Here is a 16,153-nt window from a genome sequence, read left to right as displayed (position 1 = left end):
GTTTAAAGATACTTGAAAATGTAACAACAATATGTAAGTCATATTTTCTAGTTTACTTCAGGTTTTTCCAACATGAGCCACGTGAGTAAAGTAAAGGAAAGGAAAGTAAAGGGAAAAGGTAAAAAGGAAATGATACTGCCTATGAAAAATAAATGGTGATTTTAAGAATTCCAACTGAATCACAAACTGATGTCAAACATTTAACTTTAAAAAAAATAAAAACCAACTAATTTACTTTGGGTTCCTATATAACTGCCAGCCCATAGTGCCTTAGAGCAGCTCCAGCTGAGCTCCCACACCTCCACCTGCCTACGCAGTGAGTTTGGTGTGTCAGGACACCAGAGACACAGAGTCCATAAGGAAACCCACGGATGCTGTGGCAGGGGACCACGAGCTTCCTTCCAGCTGCCATGCAGAAATGAACCCCTCTGTGCAGTGGCTGGAGACAGATGTGCCCATTTTGTGGGCGGCACAGCCATTTGTGGGCTGCCCTGCCGCACTGACCTGGCTGCTGAAGCCCATCACCACGCGGCGCTGCTTCAGGTTGGTCTCCCCGTCCAGGTTGGCGGTCTCCAGGTGGCAGACCCCGTTCTGGTCAGAGGAGTGGAGCAGCAGGATGTCTGCTGGGACAATCTCGTTGCACTGCAGCTGCACAAAGTCCCCCACTCTGACGTCTTTCCAGCATTTCTCCACGTAAGCGTGTTCCTCCCTGTGGCATTGAAAGAACAACGTGGGTGATGAGGGGCATTAGGAAGGCAGGACTGCTGGGTTGGGGGGCTTCAAAAACAGAAAATAGGGCATGGGGACACACCATTTTTAAAGAACCTTTTTTAAAGAACACAGAACAGAAGCTAGAAATTAAGGATTCAGACACTTCCGCAGCACAACTTCATCATTTGTCATATTCAAACTAAAGCTTTACATGGAATAAAACATTTTCAGCAGTTCTCTTTCATTCTAGCACTAGTCCTATAATCTGCACAACAAAATATTGCAGGCAGTTCAGACTAACAGAGGTATTTTTGAGTATCTTACTGAAGAAATTCAGATTATTGTTTTTGACTGTGACTGTTTCCTAGACACTTTCCAACATCAGCATATAGCTCCTGAAAGAAGTAAACTGATACTTCAGCTGCACTTGCTTCAGGTCTTTCCAGTTTGTAACTCTTCAGAGGCAGTTACAAATTTTTAGCTTAGTGCAGAGAAACAACTTCAAAAGGTGGAAGAGCTGACAAATGGTCCCTTAGTATTAAGCAAAAAAAAAAAAAAATACAACCAGAGCCCAAATTTAATGGAAAAGTTAAAGTAAGAAACAAAGAGCTTATAAATTAACAAAAAATTAAAAAAAAAAAGAGCTTATGGGGTTCAAAGAAAAGAAATTACTATTTCATCAATGAACTTAGCTCAGCAAATAGCAGACATTTTTTGACATTGTATTTTCAGTAATTAATCCTTCAACTGCTCTTAACCATCTAAGCAGACCAGAAACAACACAATAAGCTTTAAAATTAGTTAATGGGAAAAAAAAGCACTGCAACAATGGCTTGGTTCCTCTAACTCCTTGAGAGAAATTTATTTTTTCAGGATGAATAACTGAATCATCTTATGCCTTGCTCTGTGAGAGGGAAAATGCTCATGATACTTTACCAGACAGACAATTAAAGGCTTTTTGTAATGACTCAGAGTCTCATTTTTGGTTAAGTTTTTAATCATCCTCATCTATTGGATGGAGAATACTATCTTCCATCGAAGTGTCTGTGTCAGAGAAGGGGAGCAGTGATGGGAGAGATAAAGAGTTTTGCTGCAGTTCAAAGCACACGTCCAAGCGCTGCCTCCCTGCCAGGCCAGGGGCTGCTCCCTGCTCACCCACTTTGCTGGGCTGGTGCAGAGCCAGCCTTGGCACTGCCAGGCAAACCCTCTCACTGGGCTTGCACCCTCAGCCACAAAACAGCAACAAGCAGGCACCTGTGCAGCTCATGCAAGAAGTTCAATTCTGTCCATTTCCCAGTAGTTCTGAATTTTCATTAAAAAATCAGAACCCTCCAGACTGATGGTTTGAATCCCTTTACTGCTGCTTTTGAAGCACTCACTGAACAATGAGGTTGTAGCAATATTTTTTCATCTTACATTGATTTTTCTTGAATTTTTAATTCTTCTCATTTTGTCTTATTCTGCTTACCTGCATGTCCTTTTTCTTTTGTGCAACAACAGACATAAAAGACCACACAGAAGAACAGAGGTTTTTGTAAGTTAATTAGGTGCTGCTATGCATTTTAAAAAAATCAAATTAAATTTCTATTTGAAAAGTATTTTAGCAAGTGTATGCTGAGTATTTAATCCTCTACAAAGCAGATACTAAGTTAATATAACAAATCAACTATGTAAGCACCAATCCTTTCCATGCCAAACAACTTCTGAAGAGGACTTCTTAATTTGTTTGCCTAAAACATGAAAGAAAGAATACAAGATCAGTTTAGAGGAAGCAGATGTCTCGTCTTACCATCCTAGACATTTGGATGCCATTTATAGTTTGCATATAATGTTTACTGTGGCTTCTCCATGGTAATCCTACCTCTCTGTACGTCAATTCTTGCACAAGTCAGAAGTTTACAGAACATATTTCTGATTTTGTCCACTCATAAAATGATATAGAAGGGCCTTGTTTAGCTGTGTTCCACATCAGCTGAAAGAAATCAGATTAGCCCAAATAATCCACAGAAATAATGGATTTGTAATTTTTTTTTTCCAATAGCTTGCTACGAAACCTACATTACATGTAAAGCTTCAGGCTTCTAGCCAGTCACTAATTAGAGAGAAGACAGTGAGTCAGAAAAGCCAAATGACCTCTTTCAGATCAGAGGAAAAGCCTTCCTAGGCACAGGGACTGCAGCTCAGGGATTGCTGGAATCCCAAACCTGTATTCAGGGGAACTGTCACTCTATCCCAATGAGTATTCAAAGAATTTTCTGCTCCTGAAGAAAACTTCATCTGAACCTGTAAGATTAAAATTTTGATTATATTATATGATTAATAATTAAAAATACTAAAAATAGTACAAAGCTTTTCTACAACTTTGTAGGGAATTGCCAGTGGATGAAAGGAAGAAAGCACTTCATGATGAAACTGGTGCACCCCACGGCAGCTCTGTCCTAGTTGTCTAACAAGATTTTTCAGATGAAGCAGTTTCCTTTCAGCAATCCCTGTAACTGGGAACACTGCCCATTTTCTGTTCACTGATGAAAGTTAACAGCACAAGCTCTGGTTGCTAAATAAACAGAGGAGCTTAATAAAGCCAAGATGGTCTGATGAGAAACACACAAAAAGGGCAAAGCTATTGAACCAATAAAATAAAAACCACCAGATGTGGGGATTTTCCATAGGTGGGAATCTGGACCCTTGATTCGTACAGCGTGTGGTGTCAGGGCTGTGGCACACTGAAGACAAGAGGTAAGATGAAAGTTCCTCTGTCCCTGCTCTCTTTTACCAGGCAATTGATCAAAAGCACATTCAAAAAGTGATCCCTTGCTCATAGATATCATGATGATGCCCATCAGAGGATACTGCCAATGAAAAGAGGCCTTGAACAGTCAAAATGATGTCTGCCAGAACTGTTATTGAACTCATCAAATCTGAACAGAAGGCCTGAACTAAACAGATTTTATGAAGTAATTTCTGGGAAAAAAAAAGGATCATAAAAAAATCCTGCTGCAGTTGGAGATTGTGGGGGAACTTGAATAAATTATTGACTTTGTGTCAACAATTTGATTTCACTTTCTTGGATTCAATAAAGATAAATTTCAGAGAAAAACTGGATCAAAATGCATGGTGAATGGAGGGAAATAAAAGTTATTTTTCTGCTATACAGAAAAGATTAAATAAAAGTAATTTTTCACATGCACTCCACAGTATGTGTGTCTGCTAGATTGTCTTAAAGAAAGATCTTCAGAAATCTTTGTCATCTAGAAACATTTTATCAGACAATTAGTCCAGTGAACTTATTCCCTAGAATTACTGCAAGCTCTATCTCAAGATCCTTTGCAGTTCAAAATAAAGATATTGTTTGCTCTGCACCATATCCCCCCAAATTGTCACCAGGTCATGGCACACAGAAGAATATATCAGTGTTGTCAATAGAGAAATCTACATATTTATATTTTGTTGTATGTAAATTTGCTAGAATGCTGTATTTGAAAATGGCCTCCTTCAAGCATCACCTATTTTATAAAAAAACAATATCCTGGGATCCTGGGTCTACATGGCAACAGGCTGAATCACACAGCTGCTTACTCTTTACAGTCTATTTTTGCAAGTAAAAGTCTTGCCCAGTTTTATGCTATCAAAGATTATATAGCTTTGATATGCAAACCCCTCACAAAGATCAAAGGTCACTTCATGTCCATGACCTCACCATCAAGAGCTACTGCCACAAAGCAAAAAACCTGACAGCAAAGGACCAGATTTAGGACTCAAGGAAGTCACTAGGTCAGACAGGAACTGATTCTGGAAACTGTCCATAGGTCAGAGTACAGCACAATTGGCTGATGATGTTCCTGATCTGCACACACTGCCTGGGCATGGGAAGGTGCCAGGGTGTGTGTGTGGGTGTGTCACTGCTCCTGCCACCATGCCATGCCATGCCATGCCATGCCATGCCATGCCATGCCATGCCACGCTACCCCATCCCACCCCACCCCACCCCACCCCACCCCACGCCATGCCATGCCATCCCATCCCATCCCATCCCATCCCATCCCATCCCATCCCATCCCACCCCATCCCAGTTTTTGTTCCAGCACACCAGCCCAGCAGCACCAATGGTTCCATTTATCAGTGCCCAGTCCTGTACCCAGCCCCAGCCTTTCCTCACAGCACCAAACTCTCAGGATTTGAACACTATGTTAAGACAGCAAAATTATATTTTAAAAATAACTGAAATGGAATATTTCTAAAGTCTAATAAAGTACATACACTTGTATCATACTGGCATTCCAAATTCCTCAATGCTAATAACAGATCCTATCTTCCCATATGCTTAAACTGCCTATAGCATCATAACAAGCAACTTACTGTCTCAATGATACAAGCCTATGCTCAACTTCCATAAAAAACTGAACCTTATGTAAACTTTAAGTAAGTACCAGATCTTTATAAATGTATTATTTGTTCATATAAATGGTTTTGGATTTATTTTAACTCATTTTTGAAGAAATAAAATAAAACAGACGTAAACAGCATGTTACCTAGACTTTACCAGGTTAATTTTGTAAATTGTAGATTTTTGTATTTAGGAAAATGTATTTTTTTTTTATTGCCTTGAACAAAATACTATTGTTACAATTATTCCTGGCACCAGTTGGAAGGAACAGATAATTTCAAGGTGACTCAGTTGATGTCTCCTAATCATTAGCATTAGTTTCTATGGACTCTAATTAACTGGTAAAGTTTCTGGAAAGCACAGCCTACATCAGCTTTTTGATAGTCATATCTTTATATGACCATGTAGCTCTTGAGGTCACATGGTAGAAACCCTCCACTCTCCAGGTTTAGTGGTATTTTAAAAGTTCAGACAGTTAGGTTGAATCTTAATGCCATGAGGCCATGATTTTGCAGGTCTCTGAGCCAAAGCCAGAGATTCTTATTTATTTGGTCTTAATGTTTAGTCATTAGCTCCTGCTGCTAAGCCATTGCACCTTTTCTGTGAAGCAGCTTTAATTGTCTTGGCAGGTAATAGATCTTGAAGAAAGCTCTGATCAAGCAATACACGAAGCAGTGGTAGCTTTAGTAATGCATTTTATGGATTTTGTTCCACAGAGATTGAGGATCCTCCTGTAGCAATACACCCTGACTGACAATATTGCAGCTCACTGCTCTTCCACCTTCAGGTGCTGCTGCCTGGACCAGCTGGGAGCTCTTTGCATTTATTCAGTTCAGCTTGTCCATAATTCTTCACAGTGCAATCATCATATCCCACACAAGGTGTTTTAATTTCTTCATGATTTTAGTAGCACTGGTTTCAAGCAGTGCCATGGTGACACAACACACCTGAGTGTTCTGTTGGGTAAGGACATTTTCTCTCTCTCACTGCAAGGCTGAAGAATTCCTCAAGCAGAAGGCACTGTTTGTGTCAAACTCACTGCTAATTCAGGCATCCACAGCTAAACTAGGGACAAAATTTCCACAGTACATGAAGAGCAGACAAAAATGCCAGGGATGGCAGAGCAGGGCATGCCCATTACCAGAGAACAACACTCATGTTTAACATTAGGCAGTAGTAACTTTCAACTAGTCCAAGTGCCTGCTTTGTGGCTGTCACAGGAATTCACCTGTTCAGGAGGTCTTCAGCCTCCAGCTGGTGAGATTCCTACGCTGTTCAGGGAAGGTACCACTGAAGCCTTGATATTGCTATGCCCAAGAAAACTGCTTGCAATTTTACCTGTGGTGAGGTTTTAAGTGGGACACAGACTTTAGCCCTTTTTTTTGTGTGTGTAAAATGAACCCACTAAGGCCTCCAGCAGGCTCCTAGTCTTTAAAGGTATGCTTTGTCAGAAAACAAAACTAACAAAGCAGAAAGAAAAGGCTCTTTAACAAGAGAAAACTCAGTGCTGCTGACCAACACTTTTAATTAAGTGTTGGCAAGAAATCTTTCAGTTCTTATGCCCTTGTCAGAATGGGAATTTTCTCTCATCCTGCTTTCTACTTTACAAACTTTCAGTTCACCTTGGGTTGAATGAGTTGCTTATGATATTTCTGAGTCCAGAGAAAAATTGTTTTTCTTTAAACTCTGAGTTTTGACAGTAGGTCAATCCCTGTTTTCAAGCATGTTCCCCTTTCTCTGCTCTTTTCCAGATGCCCCATACCTCTGTTGGTCACTGCATCCCTGGCCAGTCCCAGGCACTATCCCAGACAGGGGGGGCACCAACAGGAGATACAATCTCTCCTCTGTTCAGAAATCCAGTTACACAGAGCAGGTGAAGGAGGTTCAAACAGAAGGGCAGCCTTTGCTGCCCAGCTTCCCATAAAGTATGGATGGCCACCTGCAGGCAAGCAAATCTCCATTGCTGCCAGAGAGAAAATTGCAGCACAGACTCACAGTACTTCAGCTGCCTGAAAAACTTTAATTCTCTTTCAAAACAGTGGGTCCAGATTAAGCCACTTTCAGTTTTTCTGCTGTTGGCAGTTCTCATTTCATGCACCACAATAATGAGCGCTTTATTTTTTCCTTCTTTCTATACCTCTGCTCCAGGGCTAACCCAGAGTTAGTGCTGATGCAAAAATCTTTAAATGTTTTAAAACCTTACACTAAGTAGACAAAGAGTCAGAGTGAAGGCCAGCCTAAACTTTTTGTGCCACAGGCATCAGTGGACTGAGAGAGGAGGAGGAGGAAATTGATGCTTGTAGGAACTACCTGAAAATGACAAGGTCTGAAAGTATTACAGAGGAACTTTCTATGGAAAGAGTAACCAGGCCACCTCATTTAGGATGCCTGTTGGCTTACCTGCTTCTCCAAAAGGGCCACAGGATGATTCAAGGCACATAAACAAGGTTTCTCTGAGTCACTGTTTCAGATACCTGGATTTAGGCTTGTACAATTAAGAAATATGAATTGCTTAAATAATGTTAATGTTTTTGTGACTGCTGCTGTGCCATAATGAACTGTGCATAGCCTTTGCATTTGTATCTTTATGTCTACTAAAACACTGAGGAAAAAATAGGTTTAATCTTCTAAAAATGTGCAATTGATGCAAAAACCTGTCTGAATGCTATGGAGTGTTTACAGAGCTTGATATAACCCTTGGGGTACATCACAGCCAAGCTACATAATAGTTACACAACAATTAGTTCCTTGAACATTATAGAACTTCAAGAAAATTGAATATATATGATAGCTTATAGCAACTATTGCACTGGCATTCACTTTCAGGTTTGTGTACCACATTCAGTGCTGGCCCCTGTTAATAAGTTAATGATAAACTGATGAGAGAGTTTAGAGAAAAATAACCATGGGAGCTTTGGAGGGTCTGACTGACTAGAAGGAGGAAGAGAGCAATGTGTGCCAGTCTTGACTAAAATGTCTCTGGGTGTTGCATATAGGTACAGCCTTGTAAAGCAAGGGCCTTGTTACCCCTGTAAAACCATGGCTCAGGCCTGCTACTGTGGCTAAGTAGAAGAGGACTGTGGGGAAGGGACTCAGCTGAATTAGGGGTATGAAAACGAGTTATAAACCATTGTGTGTTCACATTGTGGTGTATGGTGGTTGGTTGAATTGTGTTTGTTATGCTTTAAAACTATGTAACTGATACTGGGCAAACTCCTTAAAAAGGCCTGGTTTTTGCAATAAAGCAGCTCTCCTTTGCACCTGCCTGGGGACTGTGTCACTATGGACCCTCACCCACATCTGGGTGCAACAAAATGAATATGATAAAAATCACACATATTTGGAGATTATAATTGACTGTTATGGATGGAGTCTAACTAATTAGGGTTCCATGAAACCAGGCAACTTAAGAAATGTAAATGCAATTAAAGAGGCATAATAAAGTATAGCATCATAGAAAATGCTTTGGTGTTTTGTAGTAATGGAAGTCTGCCTTGCTTGGAAAATGATAAAGTAGACAAAGTGTATTTCAAAGAACACCATGAGAAAGCAGGCATTTAAACATAGGTCTGAACCATCTGCAATTCAGATTTCTGTTCTTTCCTTTTTGTGTGTGATTCATTCCAACAGCACAGCAGATTGTCTACAGAGTATGATTTCAAAAGTTTGGGTTCCAAAAGTACAAACTCCTCCATCAAACATCTGGGTTATTGCATCTCCCCAGGACACTTTAATGCCTATTAATTGTTTCCCATTTTTTCAATTAAACATTCTTTAAATACACTACTGGAAGTGTCTTTTCTTTCATTTGACCAGCAGACCAGTTTTCCCATTTCAGCTGATCTCTGTGAAAAGAAAATTAGAATAAATATGTTTACAGGCCAGCCTATTTAATTTTAATTTCCCTTGCTCTCTGTTGAAAGAAGGCAATTTACTGCATTTCCCCTGGTCCTCAAGAAAGTTTTGGAGAACATTCAGTATCTGGAGAAGTTTGGTTTGCCTTTGTATTTCTTTTGGAACAGGTGCCAGAAGCCTTATTAAAATATGAAATAAAGACGACATACACTCCAAGATTATCTCTTAAAATCTAAGTAATATTTCATCTAGGATGGGAGATCAGTTGTTCTATTAGAAATAACTTTTTGCTGCCACAATATTAACAAAATTTGCAGTGTCCCAAAAAGACTTTCACCTACACTAAAACAATTACTTATTTTCATGATTCATATGGAATAAAATTAGAAGACTTCATGCCCTTCCATGACTTTGCAGCTTCCCAAAGCACCAGAGAAGCCTGATTGAAATTATTCATAATATATTAAGCTGTAGTGACTGATCTGATGGCAAATGTTATTACCCACAATTTTTCCAGAGAGGATGAATGCTGTAGTCTGAAACCCTTCACATTTTCCTTTCCCTTACACCACCTTTTTGGGCCATAAAACTTTGGTGAAAGACAAGATCTTAGACAAGACTGATTCATAGATCAAAATCTTTTATATGGGATGGAATAACCAATTTTAAGGCAGGCCTGACTCATGTTTCTGCATAACAATCTTGAATCTGGAGTGGAATATAAGTTATAATTCCATGGTGGATATTTTTCCCTTATACAAAACAAGTTCTATTGTATTCCCTACTTCTCATGTTCCCATGGTAAAAGGCTTTCAGATTTAATCTGGCATGGTTTCTGTGTGTAAAGAGGAAATAAATAAGATCCTTCTGCAGATTTATTCATTAGCACCTACTGCCCCACTTATGCTGTCTCATGCTGGTTTTAACAAGTATTAACAGATAATCCATTGCCTCATAGGCTAATGCAACACTGAAAAGCTGGAATATTCAGCCAGATTGAAATTTCAAAGATAGACAGAAGAGGCAGTTTGCCATCCTACCCAAAGAGCTACAATTATTGACATTCTTCACCACATATGAGACCTTAAATCCTCAATATTTAGAAACTTGTGAAATTCCAGCTTTTTATTAAAAGTTGGCAAGGAGAGGAGTGCAGTTTTTTTTAATGACAAATCATTATCTATATGTGGGCCTAAGTTTAGTCCCTGTACAAGCAAACCTATTACTCTCCTATTTAACCTGCAGCACATAAAAATAAAAATCTGCCAAACACATGCAGGTGAAACAAACAGAAATGACAGTCCCATGTGATAAAAGCCACAGCTCTGCAGGATCTTGCCCATGAAAGCACATGCCAAATAAAGCACTGTTGGTTATTTTGAGGGATGACAGGTACATTCATGGAGATGGAAAGTTTTGCACTTCTGACTTTATCAGGGAGAAGTCATTTGCTACTTTGCTGAGAGAACAGTTTTGATACAATAAAACATAATTTTCAATCTTCTGAATCTCCTAAAAGCAAGAACTCATGAAGCACTTTGAGGAAGCGAGCACAGGCACACGTAGTTAATTCATTTAGAGGTGACTAAACAGAGGTATAAATTACTATCTTTCCTTTCTAGACTGTGTTTTTACAGGTTCCTTTTACATACTGCCTAAGAAAGAAAAAATAACTGAAAGCTAGATAACAACATAGAGTACAAAATAAAATGTAGTTCAAAGAGCCAGGTTTTTCAGTGATTTCTTGGCATCTAAGAATGCAAACAAGTCCCATGACAGATCTTGTTCTGTGCTACCTTAGGTCAGTAGAATTAAACCCTCTTGAAAATGTCTCAGAAATTCAGCTGCTGGTAGCTCTTTAGGCACCTGTTTGTCTAAGAGGCTGGTAGACACACCAATACAATGAAACTCAAACTTAACTTTCCAGTCAAATAATACTTAAAAAAAAAAAACCAAACAAAACAACTTAAATAATACAATAATACTTAAAAAAAAATTCCCTGTATGAGAACAAATACCAGGTGATATATAGTGCCCATGACTTTTCCCTATTTCACCTAATGACTGTGATTTTTTCAGCAGTTATTTGTTAATTTTTTTAAAGAAAAAGCCTCACCATTGATCAAAGATCTTGACCCAATATTTTTGGCAATAAAAGCTATACAAAACTTACCTGCTGTAAATGTAGCATCCCATGTGATTGATTTCTTTGTCCAGTTTATACCTCCTGAAGTCCTCCCAAGCATCTTTAATGGCTGTGATGGCCATTATGCCACAAATTGGGATCACAGACACCTCTGGTTGGAAAGCATTCACCACTGGCACAAAATTCAGCAGTGCAATGAACACAAAATAAATATTAGCAAAGCGGTGAAACTGCTCATAGATATTTTTAGGGAGGAAAGTTATGATGGTATATTTTGTGGTCTTAATTTCATTGGTGTCATAGTATCTGTTTGGATTTTCCTTCCACTTCTTGCTTCCAAAGGGCAAATTGGAGATGACAACACGTTTATTTTCATTTTTCTTCTTTCTTTTCCTTACTTTTCCTCTCTTCTCCAGCTCCTCATTTTGGATTTCCGTGTCTGAAGCACCACACTGGCAGCAGGTTTCCTTGAAAAAATGTTTTTTCCATGCCATTGTAGAGAAGCAGCCTGGAGCAATTTTCCTTGACATCTTGTTTTTCTTTCAAAAAGTAGCTCCAAGTTGAAAACCAATGAAGTCAGAAGAGTTCAGCAGTCCAAATGAACTCCCAAATGGTGAAGAGAAGAGTTGAGATGTCTGAATCCCAGGGCTGCCTCCTCCACTCCAACCTCCACGTAGCCAGGGCCAGGGATCATCCTGACTCAGCTGCACCAGGTCCTAGATCCTGCTGGGGCAGCTGCACCTCACGTCTGCCAAAAGCATCCTGAATGTTTTGTTCTTCCTGCCAGCAGATGCCTGGAGGCCCTGCTCAGACCATTTCCCTCCCCTGCTCGTGTGAAGTGTCTCTGCTTTACCGCAGAGCTGTGGCAAAGCTGGGAACACACACACACACACACACACGATGTTCACAGGTCACTCCAGCAGTTTCAGGATCACTTTATAGCCCTGGGAGTTGCCAGGAAGCTCAAAGGTAATGGGCAGAGCTCTGTGTCCCAGATGTCAACAAAGGATTGCTACCAGCCTCAGAACAGACAGTATTTCTCTTTTATTTCCTCTATCTATTGTTTGTTTTCATGGCCATAAGATCGATTATTATTAAACAAACAACCAACCCCATTCCCCCAAGCTAAGTAAACCTCTGGTTTTGTAGCCAGAGGAATCAGACACAGACAGAAACAAGGGAAGTACAATGTACCTGGATTGCCCCTCAGCCTGATCCTTCTCCCCAGGCCCTCCTCTCTCTACCTGGACACCCCTTCCCCTTTGAGCCTTCTTCCTCTGACACAGAAATATGTCAGCACAGATGAGGGCTCATTTCCACAAGAGCTAATGACATGTATGTAAACCATAGCAATTTTTTTCACTGTGGCTTGGGCTTAAGAGCAGGTGAAAAAAGGAAAGCACACAAATATTTAAGCTTATTTTAAATGAAAGCTCCTGTTTGCTTCACGATGTAGTGACAAGGTAAGCAGTCTCAAGTTAGTACTTGGACAAGAAACTCTGATGAAATCGAAATGTTGCAACAAGAATTGCAGTGAAATGATTTCTTCCTTCTGAGTCAGTCCTGAGCAAACAGCTTCCCACAGGTATTGCACCAGCTCCAAAGCCAAGCTGGCTTGTATTGATCTCTCTGCTTACTGGAAGTCCTAAAACTTTTTCATCTCCTGATTATTATATGATTTTGAATCCTGCTTTTTCATCTCCTGATTATTATTATATGATTCACCTGGAATGTAGTTGATCATTAATTTCTGTATTACTGGCTTTATTGTGAGACATTTGAAAGACTTTGTTCCAGTTTCTGTACAGCCCCAGTTTTCTGTTCCAGGCTTGAGTAAGTTCCATTTATCCTCCAGATCCTTCTGCTATGAGGAGAGGATGTTGTGTGTGTTGACAAGCTGCTCTGAAAATTTGAAATGAAAACCTGTATGTATCAGCACACACTGTTGTGATATGAAACAAAGCCTCAGTGATATCGAGATGATTTAAGTAAGATAAATAAGGCATTTTTAAAGATAGAAAAAAATATTTTGTAATGGTTCTTCCAAACTTAGAGTATTCTGAAAGGTTAGTGAGGGAGTTCCTGTAAAATCAGATGAGCAGTTTCTATGACAACAGAAGCAAGGAAACAAATAATAGATTTAGTTTACTTACCTGTCATATACCCTGGTTTTAGTGAAGTTTATTGTCTTATCATACTGGTATTTTCTGTAGTCTTCGAGAGCATCCTTAATCATGCTGAAAAGCAGCACCATGACCAGAGGCAGCATGGTAATCTCCCTGTGGAAGACTTCCACTTGTGGGAACCAGTTCAGAACCACCATAAAGAAAAAGTAAAGATTACCCAACCTGAAAAGGTATAAAATAAATCAAAAGTAGTCAGAAATTAGAATGTATCCTTTTCTTAATGAACAACCCCCATTCTGTGTCAAAGGAACATTAATAATTTCACTCTTGTACCCTGTTTTTCCTTTCTCCAGAACAAATTAATCAGCTGCTTAACCCAGATGCAAATTTTTTCTTCAGAAGAGCTTGCGACATAAATTTTCATACTATTATAGCTAGCTCCAGTTTTCTCACATGTTGGAAACAATATCTGTCTGTGGGATCTCCAAGGTCTTTAATGGCCCCTCAGTCTTGAAAATAAGCACAAAATTAAACAAAAGCCAAACAAACCTCAAAAAGCTAACCAATGAATTTATAGAAATGTACCCATCAGGAATCCATGAAGGATTCTGCAAATGGCAGGTCAAATTATGAATGGGCCAAAATAGTATACAGAATTAAAATTTCAAAGCTAGAGATGAATCTACAACTTCCATTTCTCTTTATTGTGATGATGGTTCCCTGGAATCCAGTCCTTTTTGACTTGATTCTTTATGCTGGGGGTGGGGGGGTTTACATAATTTTAAACCAGACCTTGGAAAGAAACCTGACCTTGCACTTGCACATACATATATACTATTTCTACATTGGTAGACAGTCACTTTGTAACATTAAAACTAAATCAAAATTGAGCTGCTGAAATCTACAAAATTTCAGAGGTGTTCTCAACACATTCAATGAATTCCTTTTGTGCTCTAAAAACCAGAAGTTTATACAACACAAAACCAGAAGGATTTTTAAATACAAAAATGATTTTTTTTACAAGGAGAACTCTTGCAGCATTCAATTAAGAAAGCTGGTCACAGCAGTGGTTAAGCACTCCCCTGCTTGCTTTAATCCACCATTTCAGTGTCAACTGAGAGCCATTTTGTTAAAAATTACCATCACCTGAATTTTAGTGCAGTTACAACGAAAGCAGCCCTTCTCCATCACACTCAAGTATCACAGTGTCAGAGAGAGTTCTTGAATCTCAAGGATCATTGAATTGTTGCAGTGGAGACAGCCACGATACACAAAGTATCACTACACAATTTCAGAAAGCTTCAACCCATACAGAGCACCATCCCATCGCTTCTGAAGGCTGCAAGCATCTGCCCTTCTTGCTCTTCAGCCCAACCTTTTATGCCCTCCTGTTGATGCCCTGCCCCTGTGTGCCCTCTGCTCCCTTTGGTGGTTGCTCAGTGCCCCTGGCACTCCATGGCTCATTGCTGGCAGTGCTGCTCACCTGCTGCTCACAGCTGTGCCCATGGGATGGGGCTGGGCCAGCCCCACTCCAATCACCACAAACTGGGTGCCTACACTGAATGAATTTTTTTACCTGTGGAACTGTCTCAAAAGATTTCGGGGCAAAAAAGTGAACCATGTGTACTTCGTGGTCTGTATCCTGTTTCTAGAATAAACTGTAGAAGCTTGTTTCCAGTCCTTCCAGTGTCTCCCATTGTCAGGCAGCACAATCCTCCATGTGTTTAGACAGAGTTTTGGTTTGGCACTGGCAGAAAGCAGCAGAGGTGTTGATTCTGACAGAGCCCGGGAGGGACCGCGAGCTCCCCGTCGCTGCCAGCGGTACCGAGCCGAGTCCACGGACAAAGCCATTCTCAGCAGGGAGGGCAGCCTGAAAGACAAATGCACGGCAAGGGCTGAAATCCAATTCCACTCTGGTAGCAAACTCCCTTCGTGTTTTGCAAGCTGAGGTTTAACACAAAGACAATTCTCCTGCTCAGTGCAGTGCATGTTCTTCGATCTCAGAACTTCTGTAGAGAATGCAGAGAATAAAAGACAAAACAAAATCTTCAATATGAGAAAATCTATTTCTATCTCTGGGGACGGAAAAAATATCTAAAATCTATTTTCTGTGTCTTAGAACAGCAAATTGACAGAGATAAAGCCAATTTAACAGTGGTGAACATCGACTTTTCCATCACGAATCCTGTATCCTATTTTTCAAATTGCAAAGTGCCACCAAATCTATTCAGGCATTTTTCTTAAAATGTCTGACTTTCTTACAATACTTTTCCTGTTCATTCTTACTTATAGCAGGACTGGTTCAGGTTTTGAATCTTAATAGCTCAGATAATAAAGAGCTGCAGCATCAGCTTAATCACATTCACACACAGGTAACAGTTTTCCAAATTTCTTCAAGGAAATCTGATTTGAAAGAAAAAACCCGGCCAGCATTAAAACAATGGATGTTTTATGGGTTGGAGAGATAAAGGAATTAAATCTCCCAATGTTAATCCTATTATCACTGAAAATTTGTCTCCTGGTTTGCTCACACATTCACAGCTGCAGGTGTGATGCTTGGGCTCCAGCCACACAAGAGTAGCTGCTGTAAAGCTCAATCTGAACACAGCAAAATCTCACTCAAACAGCGTGAGTTTGAGAACAGAAAACTGCCATACAGTCACAAGGCACTAAATGTGCAAAAGCAAACAAAAAAATAAAAGGTACTGGCCTTGTGCAGCTTCAAGGTTCCACTGAACAAAATGTGAACTGTATCCACCTAATTTAGACTGGGAGAAATACAGAGTATGTGGCTTTCTTTAGGAAAAAACCAAATCCTTAATCATATTCAAAATTATGTGTACATTTGAGTCTTGGAAGAAGAGAAAACTACTCTGCCAGTGGGCAAATTAACGAGTATTTGACTGAAATCAAAGTTATATTCAACATATA

The 16,153-nt window shown here is 39.8% G+C and overlaps 1 protein-coding gene across 2 annotated transcripts in view; it reads right to left on the bottom strand.

The window, feature by feature from the left end:
- The window catches only part of ATP10B (ATPase phospholipid transporting 10B (putative)), a 48,876-nt gene extending 33,790 nt beyond the window's left edge, over positions 1–15,086 (bottom strand). The window contains exons 1-3 of one of the 2 annotated variants that reach the window (XM_071443147.1): positions 14,799–15,086; positions 13,250–13,444; positions 505–709 (exon numbers count right to left, since the gene is read on the bottom strand). In XM_071443147.1, the coding sequence (XP_071299248.1) occupies positions 505–709; positions 13,250–13,444; positions 14,799–15,073 (675 nt within the window). In that variant the 5' untranslated portion in view covers positions 15,074–15,086. Of the gene's footprint in view, positions 1–504; positions 710–11,123; positions 11,632–13,249; positions 13,445–14,798 lie in introns of those variants that run through there. The other variant, XM_071443146.1, reaches the window with a different exon arrangement.
- Positions 15,087–16,153: the final 1,067 nt, after the last annotated feature.

Source organism: Agelaius tricolor, unplaced genomic scaffold, assembly GCF_023055355.1.
Source record: "Agelaius tricolor isolate 1412-34295 unplaced genomic scaffold, bAgeTri1.0.p SCAF_18, whole genome shotgun sequence".
NCBI classification, from domain to species: domain Eukaryota; kingdom Metazoa; phylum Chordata; class Aves; order Passeriformes; family Icteridae; genus Agelaius; species Agelaius tricolor.
The sequence above is the reverse complement of the archived record's forward strand: the minus strand, read 5'-3'. Positions and strand labels throughout refer to the sequence as shown.